The sequence below is a fragment of the Coffea arabica genome, chromosome 5c (genome assembly GCF_036785885.1).
Source record: "Coffea arabica cultivar ET-39 chromosome 5c, Coffea Arabica ET-39 HiFi, whole genome shotgun sequence".
Lineage (NCBI taxonomy): Eukaryota > Viridiplantae > Streptophyta > Magnoliopsida > Gentianales > Rubiaceae > Coffea > Coffea arabica.
In genome coordinates this window covers 45565828-45586030 of record NC_092319.1, presented here as the reverse complement: position 1 = coordinate 45586030, position 20203 = coordinate 45565828, and the positions used below count along the sequence as shown (strand labels likewise).

General features: G+C 37.1%; 3 protein-coding genes across 24 annotated transcripts; 2 read left to right on the top strand and 1 right to left on the bottom strand.

Moving 5' to 3' along the window:
* The first annotated feature begins 2923 nt into the window (after nt 1–2923).
* Nucleotides 2924–5845, top strand: LOC113743261 (bidirectional sugar transporter SWEET2-like). Of its 3 annotated transcripts, none has more exons than XM_072051210.1 (7): nt 2924–3158; nt 4027–4063; nt 4234–4450; nt 4542–4700; nt 4790–4909; nt 5055–5191; nt 5470–5845. In XM_072051210.1, the coding sequence occupies exons 1-6, from the start codon at nt 3098–3100 to the stop codon at nt 5166–5168; spliced, it is 708 nt and encodes a 235-aa protein (XP_071907311.1). In that variant the 5' UTR covers nt 2924–3097; the 3' UTR covers nt 5169–5191; nt 5470–5845. The 3 variants fall into 3 exon arrangements, 2 of the variants coding, with proteins under 2 accessions (XP_071907311.1, XP_071907312.1); XR_011815283.1 differs by having other exon boundaries at nt 2947–3158; nt 4790–4875; nt 5470–5654; XM_072051211.1 differs by lacking the exon at nt 5055–5191 and having other exon boundaries at nt 2947–3158; nt 4790–4875.
* Nucleotides 5846–8254: 2409 nt separating this feature from the next.
* On the bottom strand, nt 8255–9178 carry LOC140007821 (uncharacterized). Its single transcript, XM_072051214.1, has 2 exons — nt 8545–9178; nt 8255–8423 (listed from the first exon to the last, which is right to left on the bottom strand). Exons 1-2 carry the CDS (start codon nt 9061–9063, stop codon nt 8367–8369), a joined length of 576 nt encoding a protein of 191 aa, XP_071907315.1. The 5' UTR covers nt 9064–9178; the 3' UTR covers nt 8255–8366.
* A 3586-nt stretch (nt 9179–12764) lies between these two features.
* Nucleotides 12765–19800, top strand: LOC113688560 (protein FLX-like 1). Of its 20 annotated transcripts, none has more exons than XM_072051205.1 (8): nt 12766–13077; nt 13667–14333; nt 14416–14579; nt 14805–14905; nt 15041–15185; nt 17946–18035; nt 18750–18848; nt 19001–19800. In XM_072051205.1, exons 2-5 carry the CDS (start codon nt 13729–13731, stop codon nt 15134–15136), a joined length of 966 nt encoding a protein of 321 aa, XP_071907306.1. In that variant the 5' UTR covers nt 12766–13077; nt 13667–13728; the 3' UTR covers nt 15137–15185; nt 17946–18035; nt 18750–18848; nt 19001–19800. The 20 variants fall into 20 exon arrangements, with proteins under 20 accessions (XP_071907305.1, XP_071907306.1, XP_027062207.1 ...); XM_027206406.2 differs by having other exon boundaries at nt 15041–17160; XM_072051209.1 differs by lacking the exon at nt 17946–18035 and having other exon boundaries at nt 15044–17160.
* The last annotated feature ends 403 nt before the right edge of the window (nt 19801–20203 follow it).

Here is a 20203-nt window from a genome sequence, read left to right as displayed (position 1 = left end):
GTTTGCGTCTTTAATAGTTTTTTGGTGAATTTTATAAAATAACATGACCTGATAACTATTGCAAATGGTTAATTACTAGTATAAGACTTTTTTTTTAAAAAAAATGTAATATTAAATAAATTAACTGGTGTACTTATAACAAATATTTAGTTATACTAAAAAATTCTAGACCAACACATTTTACATTTAGACTATTGCACCCCGTGAACAAAAGGTCTTAACACCGCCACTGCAGTCTCCATTCATCGAATAGGAGCGATGAGAGTAGCACTTGATTCGATTTGGAGTTGAAGAGTGCCCTTTAGATTTGAGAGTCACTTTTTCCTTTTGTTTTTTTGGGTCAAACACATCGATACACACACACACACGCACTAAACAATTTAAACCGTGACAACACGCGGGAAGCTAATTTCCCTAATGTCTTCCTCCAAAAATGGTGGAAACAAAACAAGGCATTCCATCAAAAAAACTATCAAATCACGGCCTTGTTTGAATTGCATTTTCTTGGATTTTTTTGTAGAAATATTAATGTAGCGATATGATGCATATGAAAAAAAAAAGAGATAATAGAGAAATGTAATTATGAAAAATGACGCAATTTTTCGACGAGCAATCAGAAGCCTGATTCACCAAATTCACGAATTCTTGTGCCCCTTAACTTTAAACTGCGATATAAGTAGTTCTCCTATGAACCACCATTAATTGTTCTCATTTTTATATATGTCCCTTGCCTTTCTTGATCTTACAATCTTAGATTAGATTAGCCATGTGTTTACGAGGCTGAATACTTTGGGGGGGGGGGGGGAGGGGAGGTCTTAGGAATGGCCTTCAAATTTCTCCTCCTCATGTTCTATTCATTCATTCATTCCCACTGTTCATCACTTCATCTTAGACTAGATTAGGCATGTGTATTTATGACGCTTAATCACTTTGGGGTTACATTACATGCAAAGTCATTTGAAACGTCTTTTTCTGAATTATGCCTATATAGCCTAACAGCCAGCCAGTCAAATGAAGCACAACTTTTACGGGCTCCTCTCATCTCACGAGTCAAACGTTGCTTTCTTGTTTCAATTTGCTTCGTCCCAGACCTACGACCTTATCATGTTTTCCTACTTTTCCAAAAAAATCTTGACCCGCACTCTAGCACGACCATTCCCGAAGAAAAGCCTAGAGACCTCAGAACTCGGGAAGCTTCAGTCCTATTGCAATGAATAGTTGGCATATTTTCTTTCCTTCTTTCTTTATTTGAGAAGAAAATTGTAGCAGTGGTTCTCTGATTGCAGTGAGGTAAACTCGATGGCATTGGCTGCCAATAGATCAGATGCAGAAATTTCAACACAAAAAAAAGAGTATAATTGAAAGTGCAGAGCATTATTTATTGACAAAAATAATAAGGTTGAGGTTAAAATTTTATATATTATACTAACATCTTGAATTTAAAGGATAAAAATAGAGATTTCCTCAGGATTACAAATTTTTTTTTTTGTCCAAAAAAAGGACCTGGACCCACTTCAGGCCCCAACCCTTATTTGGATTGTTGGTTGGATTTTTCCCTATTTTTATGACTGGGATCGAACTCTGGTGGATGCTCTAACTAGAGGTTACAATTGACATCTATGATAAAAACACTCTTTGTGTTTAATCCAAAGCCTAGTACTTAGTGCTTTCATCTAGCAGTGGTGGGTGCTTATTTGGTTTCTTTCTAGTAACAAATTAGCAATGCTTGGAAGATATTCTTGCTTTTTTTCCACGAAATGAAACTTGAGTGTTTGGAAATTCTCTGATTTGCATAGAAGACGGTAGTATAACTAAACATATCTTGGATTGGGAGCAACTTTTCTTGCATTTTGTGAGTTGTTCCATATTTTGGACAGGGCACAAAAGATGCCCGACATATAATGCTCTCACCAATTTTCTGATTTTAAGAATGAACTTCTTCCCTACTAATCATATTAGAATTCTTCTATTGTGTGCTTACTCTTGGTTTAGCGACAATTAAAACTGTAACGCTAAAGTATCTTCAATTCAAAATTTTATCCTCACAAATGACATCGATAGAACTTTTTCCCTAACCAACTCTCTATACGAGGCTTGTTCTAAAAAAATCCAACTCTCTATGTTGATAGGAGGTTAAGGGTTCAAATCTTGCCTCCTATCAATATGTCTTTATATAAAGGTTGTTTTAAAAAAATCCATATAAGTGCATCTGGTCTGATAGTGATTCAATCTCTATTAGATTCCTCCGACTCAGTTGGATCGTCCTTTAGAGTAAGTTCCCCAGTAAAAGTAGGAGTAGGAGGAGATTGGATTAGATATGTCATTACGTTAAAAAAAAAAAAAAAAAAAAACTCGCTGCTTTGTTCTGCTTATCATGTGCTCCCAAGGCATAAAATAAAATAAAATAAAAAATGAAAAAGTATGCAAATTTTCATTTGTATTCTTCTTGTCACATGAAACCATGCTACGTGGAGGCTCCTTATTAATTTTCAGCATGCAAGTCCACTTTTCCACCGTTTTCCTCCTTTATGACGAGATGTCACAGCTTACCAGCTGGCTTCAGCTAGTCGTACACATTATTCTGATTTCTTTCTTTTATCAAAAATTGCTAATGCCTTGTGAACCAGAAAATATGCTCTATAGGAAATATAAGGAATTCCTTTTTTTAATTTTTGTTTACCAATTATTGTATTTTGTTTCATCTTTCGTGTTGCCAAAATTTGTCCTACTAGCTGTTTATCTAGGTCCATTTTGTTTGAGAGCCTAAATTTAATTTTAACAGAGTCCTACGACCATACGTGAAAATTATCAAATTCGGACATTGCTTTTACGATGTTTTTTCTCCCTCCCATCGGGCATGAATATGCTATAATTATTCCATAAAAGAGTTTCGGCAGAGGTTGACTTGAAAAGAGCACAAACGGAAAAAACGTGCTATAAAACTCTCTCGAAAACACTCTTCGAAAGAGAGAGACACAAAAAGGGCAGAAATAAAAGTAGGCTGAGACTGAGAAAGGATACTATTTCTTGATTTTGATTTGTAGTGGTGGAAACTATATTGGGTTTTTGTTCTTTGAGTAAAAAGTTGCAATCTTTGATGGTTTCTCAGGCTTCAATTCAAGTTCTTGAAATTTGTAAAGATGCAGCCGGAGGTGCAGGTATCTGCCTTTTATCTGTATCTCTTCGTTTCTCTTCTTTCTTTATTATTTTGTTCAATTTTAAACATTGCATGCAAGTCACTTGCTAAACAGCTCAGAGATTGAAATTCCTCTTTGCTGCTCATTGGTTTTCCGTTTAGATAAAAGTGGCCTAATATTTGGTTTTGCTGGTATTAAGATGAAAAAAAGGATGTGTTAATTGATAATTGCATGAGGATCTCTTTCAAAAATTACCCTACTGTTCTTCCTCTTTGGTTGTTCTGTTGGCAGCCAATCTTGGCTGGTGCTTAAAGGGAGAAGATAATTGGCTGAAAACGAGCAAAAGCAGAGACGTGTTGGTCTTTATTTGCATTGTTGGTCAAATTCAACTGAGTTTACCCTTCTTCAATTTCACCTTTTGGTTTGCGAGTGTTTGATATGCAAAGTCCTTACGTTTAGGAGAATCTGATAAAAGAGTGAAATAGAAGATGGTGAATAGAGAGTTGTTGCTGCTGAGACCGGGAGGGAGGTGGGGGGGGGGGGTGGCGTGGGGGAGTAATTTGTTATTGAACACATAAGCTTGGAAGTCTACATCAATTGTGCTGTTGTATTTCTTTATCCTGTTTTGCTTTCTGTTCATTGTCAAATCAGTGTAATTCCTAGCAAATTGTTCAGCATAAACTTTATCAAAACTCAAGGGGCTTGTTGCAGACTGTTCTGAAATAAAAGACCTGTTTTTCAGAAGACGCATAATTGTTCTTATTCCGCACTTAATTAGCTCTGCGAACATCTACATTTGTGTTTCCGTATTGCATACCGCATTTGATTTACTAAAGCGATCTTAGACCTGATTGACGTTAATGTTTTACTTTCTTGCTTCTTGTTTCAGGAAACATCTTTGCTTTTGGTCTCTTTGTATCTCCCATGTGAGTGCTGTCCTTGATCTTTTGATTGTTGTTGACAGAAAATTTCTTTCACTGAAAATATATCAGATAAATTATTAATCATCAACCAGCCTCTCTCTGACTGAAAATCTGTACAAAATGGAAAAGTTTTGAGTTCTCATTTGTTGTTCGGTTTGCATCTTTATATCCAGACCTACATTCCAAAGGATTATAAGGAACAAAACAACTGAACAGTTTTCTGGGTTGCCGTATATATATGCTCTCTTGAACTGCTTGATCTGTGCCTGGTATGGCTCACCTCTGATTTCTCTGGACAATATACTGGTTACCACGGTCAATTCAGTTGGTGCAGTTTTTCAAGCAGTCTACATAGTCCTATTCATAGCATATGCTGAAAAGGCTAAAAAGGTTAGGCACTATTCATTTACTAAATAGTGTTCTATTTTAAATCCACGTTCTTATGTTTTCAATTAATGCTTTGTTCACATATTGGTTACAGCTAAGGATGCTTGGATTGCTGCTAGCTGTTTGCAGTGCATTTGCGGTTATTGTACTTTGCAGCCTGCTTATAGTTGATTTTGAAGTTCGACGTATTGCCATTGGTTTTCTGAGTTGTGCTTCCCTTATCTCGATGTTTGCATCCCCACTGTTTGTTATAGTATGTCAAACCTTTTATTTGAGAAATATATCTTTGATTACTAGTTTAATAATGTTCATTGCTTTGTCCTGATCAATGTATTTCTGCAGAATCTTGTGATCCGGACAAGGAGCGTTGAATTCATGCCATTTTACCTCTCCCTTTCCACCTTTTTGATGAGCACATCCTTTTTTCTGTATGGCATCTTTAACTTTGATCCTTTCGTATATGTAAGTTACATTAATTCATTCCGTTTCACTTGATTTCATGCTTTGGTATGGGCCCATAGAGTACAACTGCACAACAAATAGGGGAATTTTTCTTTCCAATCTTGCTTGCACCGTCACCCTCAGACAGTTGTTGACTGAATTACAGGTCCCGAATGGAATAGGGGCTTTCTTGGGAACTGTGCAACTAGTATTATATGCATACTACAAAAGTGCATCTAAAGAAGACACTAGAGAACCCTTGCTGGAGTCTTGTTCATAAACATGGAACAGATATACAGCGAGGTACATAAATCTCTGCTCCACAAGTACTCTATGATGATTAGGCCTTTCATTGCCTCTTATGCTGGTGAATTTGATTTCTGAACATGGCGTTGATAGTTGTCTCCGCTTGTCTCCCTAAAATTTTTTTTATACATATTAGACTGCTTTGTGATTGGTTCAGAATAGTTTGCGTTCGTAGTTTCTGTTTTATCCAGAGGAATCTTTGATGTCTGTTTGTACAACCAATATGAGCTGATCTTACTGCTCTGAAATGCTTGAATTGTGCTTTTTTTTGTTAGGTATTTCTTGATGATCTACACCCTGAATAACACTTTGCATACCTTCAAATCTCTTGAAGATTGATGAAAGTTCCTATGCAACATTGCTTTATGAGCTGCCATGTCATTACTTTGGCCTGCAACCAATCCTAGTCACATCCCCATCGTAGGTGGTCTTGAGAGTCTGGGTGAAGGATCGTTACAAATATATCAACACTTCCTGGTTTGTCCGACGTTCTGGTTTTCATGGTCTTCTTCTGCGCTGAGCCTTTTTTGTTGTAATTATTACTACTCTAAATGAGCATGTCAGTAATCTTTATGTACATGATTAAGATTGAAGCCGTTGTGTAAATTCATCCATTACAAATTTTTGAAAAAATTCCTGTTATCGGGTGCATTTAGTAGGATTGCAGAACATCATAGCGCAAGTATTTGAGTTACAATTCTCCCACTACCCAACAAAATGACCAAAAATACGATCCAGGTAAAGAAGAAATGAAGAATGCCACTAGCGGTGGGCTGCTATTTTGTCATGGAGAGAATATTAGACTGCATAATTAGAGTGGCTACCCCAACCGGCCTCTTGACCTTTTATGCACACAAGATACTTTTTTTTTTCCCCCGGAAACGATAGATGATTTTATTAGATTTCTGTATGAACTATACACGTAGTGAGCAAAGGCTCCATTAGAGCTATACAAGTGCCTAAAGGCACTGAGGAAGTAACCACTCCTCATCAAAAGAGACATGCTTAATGCATGATCACAAATGTTGGTTGTTCTAACACTAATTTCATTCCTAGCTAGAACATATGAGCATCTCACAAACATTGAGCTTAGATCCTTAACATACTGTAGATGAGAAAACAGTCTCATATCTCTAGTCTTGTTGGTTTCTATCATCCTCATCAGCTGCCTCTGAGGGATTCCTACTTCAATCCTCCTCCACTGTTGTTCCCTTGCTTTGATCATAGCAACTTTGAGAGCCATAGCATTATCCATCAGGCTATTCCCTCCACTGAATTCCTTTAGCGCCCACTAAGCCACCAACTGATTGTTTCTAGCCATTGCGTAGATACCAACTCCCATTTGACTGTCTTGTCCTTTGAGTTTTGACAGCAAAACTGATGTGGATTGGGGTCTCTTTGTCTCTGCAATCTTCCTGTGTTGCCCCAGCTGCTATTGTTTCTGGCATGCTCATCATGTTCTCTTTTGCATTTGCATCCTGGAATTCTAACCACTGCATTTGAGCTTTCTGAATTATCTTGATTGAAGATCTCCTGTTTTCCTTAAAAACTCACTCATTTCTTGCCTTTCAAATCCACCAAAGAATGTTTACAGTTAGTGCTATAAGTTCCATTCCTTCAGGTCTACTTCTGGCTTCTGTTAGAGTATTCCACCATCTTTTGAAGTTCCCGCTTTGGTCTTCAATTCCATCCCATTTCACCGGCGATAGATTCCATACTCCCTGAGCATTTCTGCAATGGCAAAGTTGATGCTCCACAGTTTATATGTCTTCACCACATTTCCACATATTGGAGACCCCTTCTTTGTCCTGCTGAATACTACCTCGTTCACAGGCAAGGCTTTGTTCAAGCACTTCCAGATGAAAATTTTCAGCTTATGCTTTACATTGAGTTTCCACAAATGTTTCCACAGATGTTTCTCTTCCAAACTTGTCTCTTCTCCTGATTGTCCTTTTTGCTTTTTGATTGCCTCCCTGCTCATTGAGTCCCTCGCACAAGATATTTGTAATACCACCTGTCTAGTTAGACTACTGTATTATAAGGTTTCTCCTTTGATCGTTAAAAGTTTGTACAATATTGTCTTTATGCTATATGCATTAGAAGATAGTACATTCAATGGAATTGCAACATTTCAATGCATAATTAAGGGCTGTGGAATGGTACTGGGTTCAAGTTTTCTCCATGCTGGAAAACAGCATCAGGGCTGGATGATAATTGAACCTAACATGGATCATAGTTTTACTGCTATCCGCTTGTCTGTTGGTTGAACAAGTAGCTGTGACAAAATTCGCCTGCTCAGGATACGTTGTTTGGACGTTCCTAACACGCGGAAGCACAATCGTTCTCACTTCTGCATTCTTTGGGATTTTGTGCATGAAACTAATGAAAACGAAAGTCCATTCCTGGGCTGGGATAATGGAACTACGGAAAAACACTCTTTCTCAAGCTATTCAGTCTTTATCACAATTGGCACCAAATTTGCAGTTTTCCAGCAGAGAAGAAGTAAAAAGAGTCTCAGTATTAGCCGTGACATTTCTAATTCCATACACGTGACGACGGTCAGTTTCTCAATGGATCTGGCATATATTAATGGTGCAACTCAACTCAGCGGGGGAAAACATGAAAGAAAGTGAACTGCAACAATCGCGAGAATTCAGTTGTAGGAATTACTCCTCCTCAGTTTCTGCACAGTTTTAAAAAATACACGGGGCTGATATATGATCCTTATCCGGAAAATGCAAATGCAAATGAGACACCAGTGTAGAATCAGGTGTGACATAGGATTGCAAATGCATAGTGCCCTGTTGTTCTACACAATTAATGAAGATGAAGATGGTGGATCATTTGGCTACTCTGATGATATAGATGCTAGCAAATAAAAATTAAGTAAAGCCAACCAGGGAAAGAATTGAAGGGAAGAACGTCCAGCGCTAGCTAGGTTAACCAACTTTTATGCGAAGTCTTCTTTCACATTTGTCTCTTACGGTTTCAACATTTTTAGCACCCAAACACACAGACCTCTCTTTAGACCTGTAGCAAACAAATTGCAAACTTATAATCTAAGATATAAGAGCAATTCATCATATCATAGTTCACACAAAAACATTATAAACAAAAGTTCAACTGGGAAGTACAATCCCAGAGTCAAGTGTTGAGTATTGACTGATATCTGTTACAGGAAGTCCCTCAGAGTAGTTCTAACAGAAGTAGATGGTCTTTCCTGATCACCCTGTCACGAATACATACACATCAATTTAGACGGAAATGAGCCTAACTTAGGCCTGCAAAAGACCCTATCACAAGTCTTTCAAAGTCTATACTCAAGAGAGTTTATAATCAAAGATAAATACCTGAAAATCATCAATACTTTGAATGTCACCGTGCTGATCAAGTGGCCTTCCTCTTTCATCATAGAGAATAAGCCCACTAAACCTGGGCAACTCACACTTCTCCCCCATCAATATAGGCCTTTGCCACACCGCAGAACTCGAATTATGACTCAACCTTCCCAAATTTTCTTCACACTTTTCCCCTCCTACCACCAGCAATGGTGCAGCTCTCTCCCTCTGACTTCCACTTAATCTTCTTTCTTCCAATTTGCTCACACCACTCCACCTCACCGAACCCATCAGCAACTCCTTCACAGCTCCCCATTTTTTCATCTGTTTCTGATCAGACCGCTTTGCTTCATCTGTTGCTTCAGTATTCATGCATGGTTCTTGATGAACTAGTCCACTTCTTTTAGCCCTCCTCTTTAGGAATGTGGCAAAGCAAGCTCCAATGACCAGAAAAGCAGTGCATGCAAAAAATGCTACAGCTTCTTGGGTTGATAGCTTCCACTTATCTTCTAATTTCCATAGAGCATCCATTGATTTGAGAATGATTAGAGAATTTCCTTTTTCCTGACGTGAAATTTTGGACAAAATTCCAAGAGAAAATGTAGCGTTGTAATGCTGAATGTTTTGCAAGGGTCATGTGAGAGTCACCGACAGATGGGCTTGGGCCGTCGGTCTCTTTATCGTGGGCCATACATTGAATTTTTATTTATTAGTAGCCGTTTGCAATTACTCACCGTTGAAGTCGGATTGATCAATTTCACGGGAAACTCCCTATTAGAAGTAAATAATGACATCAGCTACTGTGTTTTACTAGTATATATTTGTATTAGACTATTAGACTTCAATGCAACAGTCATGTTTTTTAAGTCATAGTCACTTCTTGTTGTGATCAAGCAATATTCTCTAACCAAGAAATCTTTCGCTCCCCAAGTACGCTACAAATTAATCGACCATTCAATGCATTCCCTGTCTTGATATATAATAAATATAGATTGTAAAGAACAATATAGAAAATTCAGATGCAAGGATTCTTTTTTCTTTTTTTTTCCCAGCAACGATAAATTGTATAACGTACTCTATCATAAACTAGGAGGAAGGAGAGTCTAAAGAAACTTGTGTTAGGGACTAGTGAATATACAGATTCAACTAGACCAAGAGAGTGTTATGACACTACCTTTAGATTTTTTTGCTGTAGGTGAGGAGGGACTTACTGAGCCAAGCTCAGTGGTTAGATGCAAGCATTCAATTGTACCAGAGATTCATATGGTCTGGCTCAGTGGTTGGATGCAAGCATTCAATTGCACCAGAGATTCATATGGTCCAAAAATTTGCATTTATTTCAGGCAAAACCAGTCCATGTTATAGCATTGGATCTTTCAAGAACTTCATCAGTGTTCAGTTAGTCCATACTGATGAAACAACCTTGGAGCACTATACAATGTACATTGCATGATGCAGCGGCAACCATATCTCAAACTTGCTGCCCTCATTAACATCAGATGTGAACCTTGTCAGAGTTAGGAAAATGATTTGGCAGTAAAGAAGGAAGGGGCTCAACAATTGCAAGAAAATTGTTTTCTGAAATTGGAATAATGTAGACAATCAATCACCTTCTTACACAATCATTAAAAATTGGAATGATGTAGCCCAATTCTCATGCGTAAAATGTGCCATCTATTTAGCAGTGGGCGCGGGTGAAGTACCCGCCCCATTCACCATTTTACTGATCCGACCCGCACCTTGCGAGTCAGCCATTTTCTGACCCTTACCCATCCCAAATATCAGCAGGTACCCTATAACGGGTACCTGCTGAGATAGAGTCGGATCAGCGGGTACCCGTCCCGTCCCATTTATCATTTAATTTTTTTTAAACAAATATTTATGCCAATTGAATTTTATATTTTACACATTCATTTAAGATTTAATAATTTTTTTTCTAAAAAAAGGTTTCCCATCAAGAAACAAGCATATGAAGAGAATATAAGATAAAGGAAAAAAATTAAAAGAATTCAAAATCAATAAAAGTTTGAAATAAGTAACACAATTTTTAATATATATGTTCCACATTAATTAAACTTTTTTCTATAAAATATAAGATCATGGCCTTTACAAATGAATCTTGTAAATAAACTATAGTCTCTCATATTTGTAATGCAATTTGTTCAATAAAATTACTTATTTAGTTCTAACTTATTATTTTATAGTGTGTGTATAAAATATATATATATATATATATATATATATGCAGGGCGGATCGGGTACCCGCGGATTTTTAATTATGTAACCCTAATCCGCCCGTATCTTAGCGAATACCCGACCCTCTTTTGACCCGATCAAAAAATAAAAATCGGATATCCTAATTTTCGGATCAGACCGGATCGGATATGACGGGTTTTCGGGTTAGCGGATAATTTTGTCCACCCCTAATCTATATTCATATATTCAAGTGTACAAGGAAATATTTTTACATAAAAATGTTTCAATGTTACACCTCTTTAATTGTTGAATAGTTAGAGTATGTTTGATAAAAACTAAAATTTAAAATTTAAAATCTGAAATCTGAATCCATTCACTTATTGAATTGTTAAGTAATAAATTTGATACATTTAAATATATATATATATATATATATATATATATATATATATATCACATTAAGTGATAAGCGAATAACTTATCACTTATTTTTGAAAGCAAGTTTTGTTTAGGAAATTCAGCACCATTTAATTAATTCAAATATTCAATTTTTTGTTATCAAATGCTTATGAACATGTTAAAATATGAATTTATTAAGTTTAGATGTTAAATTGGGTTATTAAACAGAGTCTTAGTACTTCAGGTCCTCCTATTATTTCAAAGTGCCCCAGTAAAAAGAAAAAATAGAGATGTCAATTGGGTTTTTCGAGTTGGGTTTTGGCAAGTCTTGACTCTACTCATAAATTATACGGTTTTCCAATTTCAGGCTTTTTTTATTTTTGGCTAAAATTAAAAGGTTTAAACTCAACTCACACTATTATATGAGATTTGAGTTAAAAAATTGGACTCGACCCATGTTCATAATAAAAACATAATTATATATAATATATATATTATATAATTATGAATTACTATAAATTTATATATATGTGTATCTGTGTCTATATACATATATATATATATATATATATATTAATTGGCCCAGCCAATTGAAGCATAGACTCGGCTGGGTTTTTGGATTGAGTTTGAGTTGGTCCAACTTTATTGGTAGTCCTAGAAAAAGAGAAAGTGACATATAAGATCGTAGCTGAATTGAATTTAAATTAGTTAATCTTGAGCCCAAACGCTAAGGCCCATTTAAAAGGATCAAGCTAGGATTTTTCTGATATCCCAATTAAAGTCCGATGCGTTGCTCTGTGATCTCTCCGCTTCAGAACAATGCTATACAGTGTATTAGAAGCAATTGTTGCAGAAGAAATGCAAATTAGTAGTATCTTTTTTCTTAAATTTTATTTACTTTGGTAATAAGTTTTTAGGTAAATTACACTTTTTAAAATATCCTTTTCTAAAAATAAAAGTTTAACTTTAAGTAAGAAAATTTATTCTGATGGATTAAATTAAGGATCCAAAATTTAGAGATTCTCGATTCAAATCTCTTGACTCTCTCCGTTTTCTTAAACATCATCTCTCCCATAAGTTTGACTGGTTGAGTTCGTGACTAGGAGTGTTTCGGCTCGCGAGCGGTTCGAATACGAGCTCGACTCGAGCTCGTCAATATCGAGTTCGAGTCGAGCTCGAGATCAAAAATATTAAACTCGTTGGCTCGCGAGCTCAATTATATATATATTTTATTTTAATAATAAAATTATATATATATCCCTAATATTTTATTATTTATTAAAAAAATTATTATTTTATTCATTTTTAAAAATAAATAATTATTTTTATTTTTTAAAAAATAAAATAATAATAATTATTTTTTTATTTTTTAAGCTCGAGCTCGAGCTCGAGTTCGAGCTTCACAAAATTAACACGAGCTCGGCTCAATTAGCCAAAATTTGACTCGAGTTCGGCTCGTTTGCACCCCTATTCGTGACTGCCTGAATTGGGCTGGAAACTGAATACTCTATAATTTTTCGATATTGGACTTGGCGGAACTCTAGTCCAAAAGTGAGCCTTTCTGGTCAGGCCTAGTCTGCTAAATAAAGCATGGGTCAGAAAGCCCAAAGAGCGGCTTAGAAAGATTAAGAAAAGAGGAGGCAAGAAACAGCATGAAACCAGAAAAGAAAGTCTAAACATAGTGGCATCTTTAAAGTCTTTCAAGTTTAAATGGGTTTAAATGCTCATCAATAATTGATATTCAGGGGGCAACAATTGATATTCAGGGTAAACTTCAGCAAAGGTTTGGTGACAATTTCATCAATAATCAGTAGTTAATACTGGCCTGAACCCAATTGTCTGGGGTTTATACTTTTGATTACAAAAGCAAAAATTCCCGTTTCAGTTTGCTCTTCCTTCGTCTTTCTCGCAAACCCCATCATCGATTCCAGGCTTTATAGCTAATAAAAGGTTAATCATCAGATTACCACTTGGCCCTTTTCTTCATTTTTCTATCCTTTTCTACCTGTATTCCTTTTGCGCTCATCTGCATATCTAGCCTTGAATCTGTCTGCTGAATTATCTTTACAGTTTTACTTCTTGATTCTGCTGTTAATTAATCTAATCTTATACTGGATTTTCTTTATGTTCTTGGAAAGATTTTGACTTTTTCCCACCCTTTTTTTTGGGAAGGCTGCGGTTGGCTTGTATTAATTGCATATATTCTCCATGTTTGATGGCGTAGAATCTTGATTCTGTTCCTTGGTCTGATAATGTCTTCTCAAATTATTGACAAATGCATATTTTTCGAAGATGGTTTTGCGTTAAATTCAGACTTTAACCGTTCTTTGGCGTCAAAGAGCGAAACTTTGACCATTGTTTATTGACTGGAAGATGACATTTGGGAGTTACGATTGGTCTACCAGAATACCTGCTACTAGGAATTTTTCCAAGCATCCACAAAATTAAAAGAAAATATTTAGCTAGTGATAGCTTTGGTTTTTTATTTATTCAATTTGATTATCCTTCATATGCTGACTGGGAAATACTTGTGCATCAGTGCCTAATTTATCCGCCATTCAGCTAGTGAGTTTTTGTAAGCAAATCAAGTGAAAAAAAATAATGGCTGGAAGAAATCGTGGGCCTCCTGTGCCAATCAAAGGTATTGCACATGGTGGGATGCTTCCACCTGTTCACGAATCTCCTCAGTTTGTGAGAGGCCGTGGGCCAGTTCCTCATCCTGCATTGCTGGAGGAAATGAGAGAACCACCGATGGGTATGGATCTTAGACAACTTCCTCCTCACCCTGCTATTATAGAGGAGAGATTGGCTGTTCAACATGATGAGATTCAAGGTCTGCTGATTGATAACCAGAGGTTGGCTGCAACACACGTGGCGCTCAAGCAGGAACTGGAAGTTGCACAGTTTGAGCTTCAGCGCACGCATGAGTATGCAGGTTTATTGCATGCAGAGAAAGATATCCAGATGAGAGAACTTTATGAGAAGTCTGTCAAAATGGATAGGGATCTTCAGGCGGTGGATAGCATGAGGACTGAACTTATGCGAGTACATGGTGATGTTAAGGAGCTAACTGCAGCAAGGCAAGAGCTTACAGCTAAGGCTCAATTGATGACTGAAGATTTGGCTAGAATGACTGCTGAGTTACAGCAGGTCCCTGCAATAAAGGCAGATATTGAAGGTTTGAAACAAGAATTGCAGCGAACTAGGTAGGAACTTTTGGTGCGTTTTGATTTATCTTTAGACTTTGCATCTGGATTTTTACTTCTTTCTTTCTTTCTTGGCTTTTAGGACTGCTATTGAATATGAGAAAAAGGGGTATGCAGAGAATTATGAGCATGGTCAGGTGATGGAGAAGAAGTTAGTCTCAATGGCAAGGGAGCTAGAGAAACTTCGTGCAGAGATGGCAAATGCTGAAAAAAGAGCTCGCGCTGCTGCTGCAATTGGGAATCCAGGTACCTGTGGGTATTTTATCTTGCCTCGCTGATAAACTGTTAAGCAATGGGCATATGAGATACGTCATCTGTTGCATTCACAAAAAGTTTAAATCTTGCCTCATAACTTAATTGGATGGAATTTTATAGTATGTAAAGAGCTGCACATCTAAGTGCTGAAAAGCAGCCTCGATGAATATTTTGTCAGGGGCCTTACATTTTATGAGTTGAAATATGCAATTTCAGGTCCAGGTTATAGTGCAAATTATGGCAATGTGGAAAGTATTTATCCAGTAAATCCCTATCCTGCTAGCTATGGCCTGAATCCCATGAATCCCATGCATCCTGTAAGTCCTATCTCTGGCCCTCTTTATCAAACACAAATACAAATACATTCTGTACGACAAAAACGCTTCCACTAGGCAGGGCTTCCTTTGAGGCCCTAGACTTATAGTACCTCTAGGAGACTAACATTTTTATAGCAGGTGCAAACTTCCATGGAAGGTTATCCTCAATATGGACCTGGACCTGGTACCTGGGGTGCTTATGACATGCAGCGAGCTCAAGGACCCAGATAAATAAGTCCATGCTAGACCGTGACCACTTATTTTACCTTACTAATATCTGGTACTACAAATTGGATATTGGCTTGTGTTGGATATGCTGTGTCATGATAGACTTCTTAAAGTCATGTTGGACATCTTTTTTCCTTGAGCAAAAGTAGACATTTTGTATGATTTTAATGCTATGTCCTTGCAAGGAAAAGGAAAATGTTGGTTTGTCCTGGCATATATCTACTGGTTTTTCCCATTTGTTCAAATAATTATAAGTTTGTCTCTGTTTTGGAACGTACGATGTACTGATGTGAGCAGCAGATTGTGCGATTCATATGTCTGAGAGCATAGAAAATGTCCTAGATGCTAGTCATTTATATTTAAGTTGGTGCTATGCCTTATTTTCTTCCATTGCTAGGACCAGTAGGGCATTCCTCCTTGATGAATTGAACTACGATTTGAAATGAGTAATAGGTAGACACAATAGCTTATTGGGTTTATAACATTGCATCCTGTAGGCGTCCTGTCTATCAATACTGGAGGTTATATCTTGTCTCCTTCATGTAGTAGTTGAAGTGATGAGATGGAGAAGATTTCTTTTTAGGTTTAGACAAGCTTCTGACCCTTATAAATGTAGCTTTTGCTTCCAAATTCAAGCAAAAACTAGAGCCTTATCAGTTTTTTACTTATAGCTGAACTTGTGGAATGAGGGCTTTTAGTGGAGAAGGAATTTTGAATATCTTAGACTTTGGTGCATTACAGATCTGTAGGCAGGTCTGATTTATTCCGCATACATCCTTGTGTGTTGGTTCCATGTTTATGTATTCAGGAGGGCGGCCACTGGGGTGAGGGGGGTGGGAGGTGGAGGGTGAGTGTTTCTTTTTTTTTTTGCCTCCCTTAATATGTTATTGGGTAGGTGGAGGGTGAGTGTTGGTTTGCCTGGTTCTGAGTTTCTATAGAGCTTGCAGCTTTTGGTTGCACCAAAGCTCTTCAGCATTCTTGTTATATTTGGCTTTCTATCTTTAACTCTTTTCGGCGGAATTGACTGTTCTAAAGCAGGCAAAGTCGACTCTGTGCAGTCGATGTTTCTAGCTTTTGATTTGATTGCTCAATGACTAGTTGGGATATGTTTTGTTCTGGTGATATTGCCTTTTCTTGCTCAGTGAGGAGAATTATTGTCTAGAGGATAGAGCGGATTCTGTTTGGTGTGGAGTCATCTGACTACAATTTAGTTTTTAGGTTTTATTTTTGTTCTTTCTACGTAAATATATTTATGGGCGCTCTATATCTATTGTCTAAGAACAGATTTTCCCCCTATTGATGTGTCTTTGTTATAGAAAATGTTGCTCAAAAGAAGTCGAAGGTTAGGATTGGCTTTTTGGGATGAGTGTTAGAGTATAAAGTGGAGTTGAGCAAGGCCTCTGCCCTCTAGTTTGCTAAAGGATAAGCTTCAAAACATGATCTTTTACTTGTTGAGCTAATCTTCCTGGTTGGCAACACTCTTTCTCCCTCTTCTCTCTCTTTCTCATTCTCTCAACTTCAAGGCCATAGTTGAGATAATCTTCCTGGTTGACAACACTCTCTCTCCCTCTTCTCTCTCTTTCTAATTCTCTCAACTTCACAGCCATAGCTTGAGAGGAAAATTTAGTGTAGTACATTCTGTTAAAAAAAAAAAAGATTCTCTTAAGCCAGCCGAATTTTTATGTGCAAACTATGCTGCATAGCTTTTGGGACCTGCAAAGATATGAGAGGAATAAGAATAGTCTTCTAACATTTATGTTCTCTTTTTTCCTTTTGGGGGAGTCAGAGGAGGGGGAAGAGGGGGTGGTGGTGCAGGGTTTTTGTTGGATGTAGCATTGGTAAGTGAGTCATGAGTATTGTCTGTCTTTAGTCTAGGATATGTTGGTTAGGCTTCCAATGAAAATGTACTTCATGATGGGTCCTTTGGACATAACATCAGCTGTTAAGGAATCATAACGATTGCTCAAATCTAAACTGTTGAGAAGACATGTTCGATTATGGAGCTGCAAGATGAATTTCTCATACAAGTAAGTAATGTGATTGCCTCTGAGCTCATCATCTTGTTCCTTTATTCATTCTGTTGGTTGTTCTCTTAAGCATACATTAAAATGTGAAGTCTTTGATAGGCTGAGTTACATCTTTCCTTACACTGATCTAGTAGTTCACTCAGAGTTTATGTCGTTCCCAGCAATTTTCCTTATGTAACATCTTTCAGTGTTCGATTATGTCAAGAAATTTTTTATGTTGTGGCTATCATAACTTGTAAGATCTTGTGTATCGGACTTATTTAGAGATTCTTTCTTGCTGGGAACAGATTTTCAATGTTGAGGCTTCCCATATAGCCACTGTAAGTTATCATCACACTTTTGGCTTAATGTCTGGTTTCACCGACTCACTCCACGTATGTACCATGGGCTTGTGTCCCTTTGCCCCTTTGCCTTCACAAGCATCAGCAGCGATCCCAATGCTCCTATGCTACTGGTGTTGCTTGATTTCTACTATGTGCTTTGGGTGTTAAAAATAGGTTTAGCTATGACGTGGCTGTCAGACTTGAGCTAAGGAAATCAACAGAACATTTGCGTGCCTTTTTGTTTGCAACTAGTACATGTCACGTGTACATTTATTTAGGCACGTGTACATTTCTTTTATTTTATTCCAACCCTAAGCATTTCTTCATAACAACCTATCACTTTGATCTAATCTTTTGTTCAGGGTCTGCCGCTACTTCTGTACGATGTGTATAGACATTTCATCTTCTGCTTAGAAACATATCGTTCTAAAGATATCTTTCTTCCTATTGTAATGCTGACAGTCTTAAGAGAACCAGAAAGTGTCAGACAACAGTCTGAAGATGGTGCACGCTGAGATTGGATGACTGGCAGCTTGAAATCACCTTCCTAAAGTATAAACACATACTACTATGATGATTTAGAATGGCTGAAGTGCAATTGAAGTTTTTCCACTGTGGCATTTATAGATTCACAATATGGATGCTTAGCTGATTGTTTATTGCTTTCAGATTTTGATGTCATTTAACTTGGGACCTTGATCTGATGCCTTAACTTCCAATTGTTCTCCATGAATTGGTAAAAGATGAAATGCTTTTCCTCCTCCCAACGCAAATGAGCTATTGGATTTTGGCCAGCAAAGTTATTAAATGAGTGATGAAAATCTAATGGTTCTAATCACTAGATTTTTTCTATGCTATCTGTTTGCGTGCTTATGTGTTGGTTACATAGTGAATTGTGAAGTGTTTAGGGAGGCCCAGTATTATAGGATTTTTGTCCTGATAATTAGGTCAGGTTATGTGGTTCTGTAGTTTCCTTGCAAGGCTTCACAAGTGCAGGAGCATGCTCGCTTTCCCTTGTTGGTTTTGGACTTGGCTAGTTTACTATTCCATAGTCTTCTTCATTAATAATTGGACTTGGTCCTTCATTCTTGTTTCAATCAATGCAGACTACACATCTGATTGCCGTTAATTTTGTTTTCCCAGTTAGCAATTTATTTATTAATTTGTTTTTTTTTTTGTGTGTTTGCAAAGAATTTAACATAGATGAATCTTGCTGGCTATTACTGTGGTATGTTTGACATTGAAATTGTCATTCTTATTCTCCAGGTTGCAAGAGCTTGGAAGTGGGAACTTCCCATCTCTCCTGCTTGATTTGTTGATTTTTCACTTCACAAGGGATGTTCTTGCTTTTTTGTAAATTTGAAGGTAATAGTTACATAATAGATGTCTTAAATTGAACAATTATGTGTTGTTCTTGGACTAGAAATATATTAAATAATTCTTATTCATTTCCTCCTAACTTAATTATGCTATGAGCATATTCACCTGAATTGCCTAATGTACTGGTTACTCAACAGGAGCTTGTACTGGATAATGTACATGGGGTCTGAGCTGCCCTGAGGGTTGCTAAACGAACTAAGAGTCTTATGGTCGTATTTTACCTAAAATGAAGCGTTTTACACCTACCCCTCAAAGCTGGAAGAAAGCTGACAATCTGTGATCTGGAACAAAGAGTACCAGAGTACTTCATTACGTAGTTGAACTAAGATTTGCCTGTTTGAATTCATTAACATATTTCTGGCAATTTGATTCATAAGGTTTACAATGTAATTGTGATCTTTTAAAGAAATGTATAGGTTGGTATCTGTTTACTGTAGCAGTGCATGGCTTGGGCTCAAAGCAGTATGGATGATGCTCTACATGAAAATGTACCAAGAGGCTTGAACGCAAGAGGATCATTTTGCAAGAGCAGAAACAGATGATAATCTACCTCGCAAACATTCAGCTCCCCTTCAATCCCAAGGGTGCATAACTTGGCATTACTCGGGCTGAAACGTACAAGCGCATGCTCTTTGTAAAGGGGAGTGGATACTTCAATGGAATCTCTTGTTGTCAAGTCTTCAGTACTTGAATGCGAAAGCAGCATGATCCATAATGGTTTTAGGTGACAGGAAATTGTATTTGAATGGTAAAGACCAAGATTAAACTTGTATGAGAAGATCTGCCATTAGGGTTGGTCTCATGTATTTGAGCTGGCAGTTCTATTTGCATTTGGTGCATTGGACCCAATTTACTATGTGTACTCGCAATCCTTGCCAGGACTTTGTTGTATGAAACTTCGAAGAAGTTTAATAAAACAATGAAAATTTTTATGCCAGGGACTCTTTCAGAAAGTTTTCAGCGGTTGTGATCGCTGAGTCCTCATTTTTGCTTGATATAATCTGCTGCAACGAAGCTGTTTTGTCAATGATGCAGAGGAGGGGGAGGGAAGGGAGGGGTGGACGGGGGAGTTAACTAGGGAATAGTGCGTTCAATTAACAAGCTCTAGGGAATAGTGGTTTTGATTCAGTTTTCCCCTCCCCTTCTTCCATTTTAAAAAATTTTTGCTTCTCTCCTTGCGCATTTATTAAAATTTACCCCTCCCCAGCTATGAAATATTTATAAATTAAAGAAAAGGAAATTTGACAAACTGTTGTAATGGTATTTGCATCCAAGTGCATGTATTATGCTTCAAAATTTTCTTGAAATTCTACATATACAAGTACGTATTGCAGTACAAG

Bases quoted from the DNA above. Each gene is read 5' to 3' on its own strand.
- LOC113743261 (XM_072051210.1), top strand. From the start codon at position 3,098: ATGGTTTCTCAGGCTTCAATTCAAGTTCTTGAAATTTGTAAAGATGCA. The intron at 3,159-4,026 runs GTATCTGCCTTT...TTCTTGTTTCAG, and splicing joins AGATGCAGCCGGAGGTGCAG to GAAACATCTTTGCTTTTGGT. The intron at 4,910-5,054 runs GTAAGTTACATT...ACTGAATTACAG, and splicing joins ACTTTGATCCTTTCGTATAT to GTCCCGAATGGAATAGGGGC.
- LOC140007821 (XM_072051214.1), bottom strand. From the start codon at position 9,063: ATGGATGCTCTATGGAAATTAGAAGATAAGTGGAAGCTATCAACCCAA. The intron at 8,424-8,544 runs GTATTTATCTTT...TATTCGTGACAG, and splicing joins AAAGTATTGATGATTTTCAG to GGTGATCAGGAAAGACCATC.
- LOC113688560 (XM_072051204.1), top strand. From the start codon at position 13,729: ATGGCTGGAAGAAATCGTGGGCCTCCTGTGCCAATCAAAGGTATTGCA. The intron at 14,334-14,415 runs GTAGGAACTTTT...CTTGGCTTTTAG, and splicing joins CAAGAATTGCAGCGAACTAG to GACTGCTATTGAATATGAGA. The intron at 14,906-15,040 runs GTAAGTCCTATC...ACATTTTTATAG, and splicing joins CCATGAATCCCATGCATCCT to CAGGTGCAAACTTCCATGGA.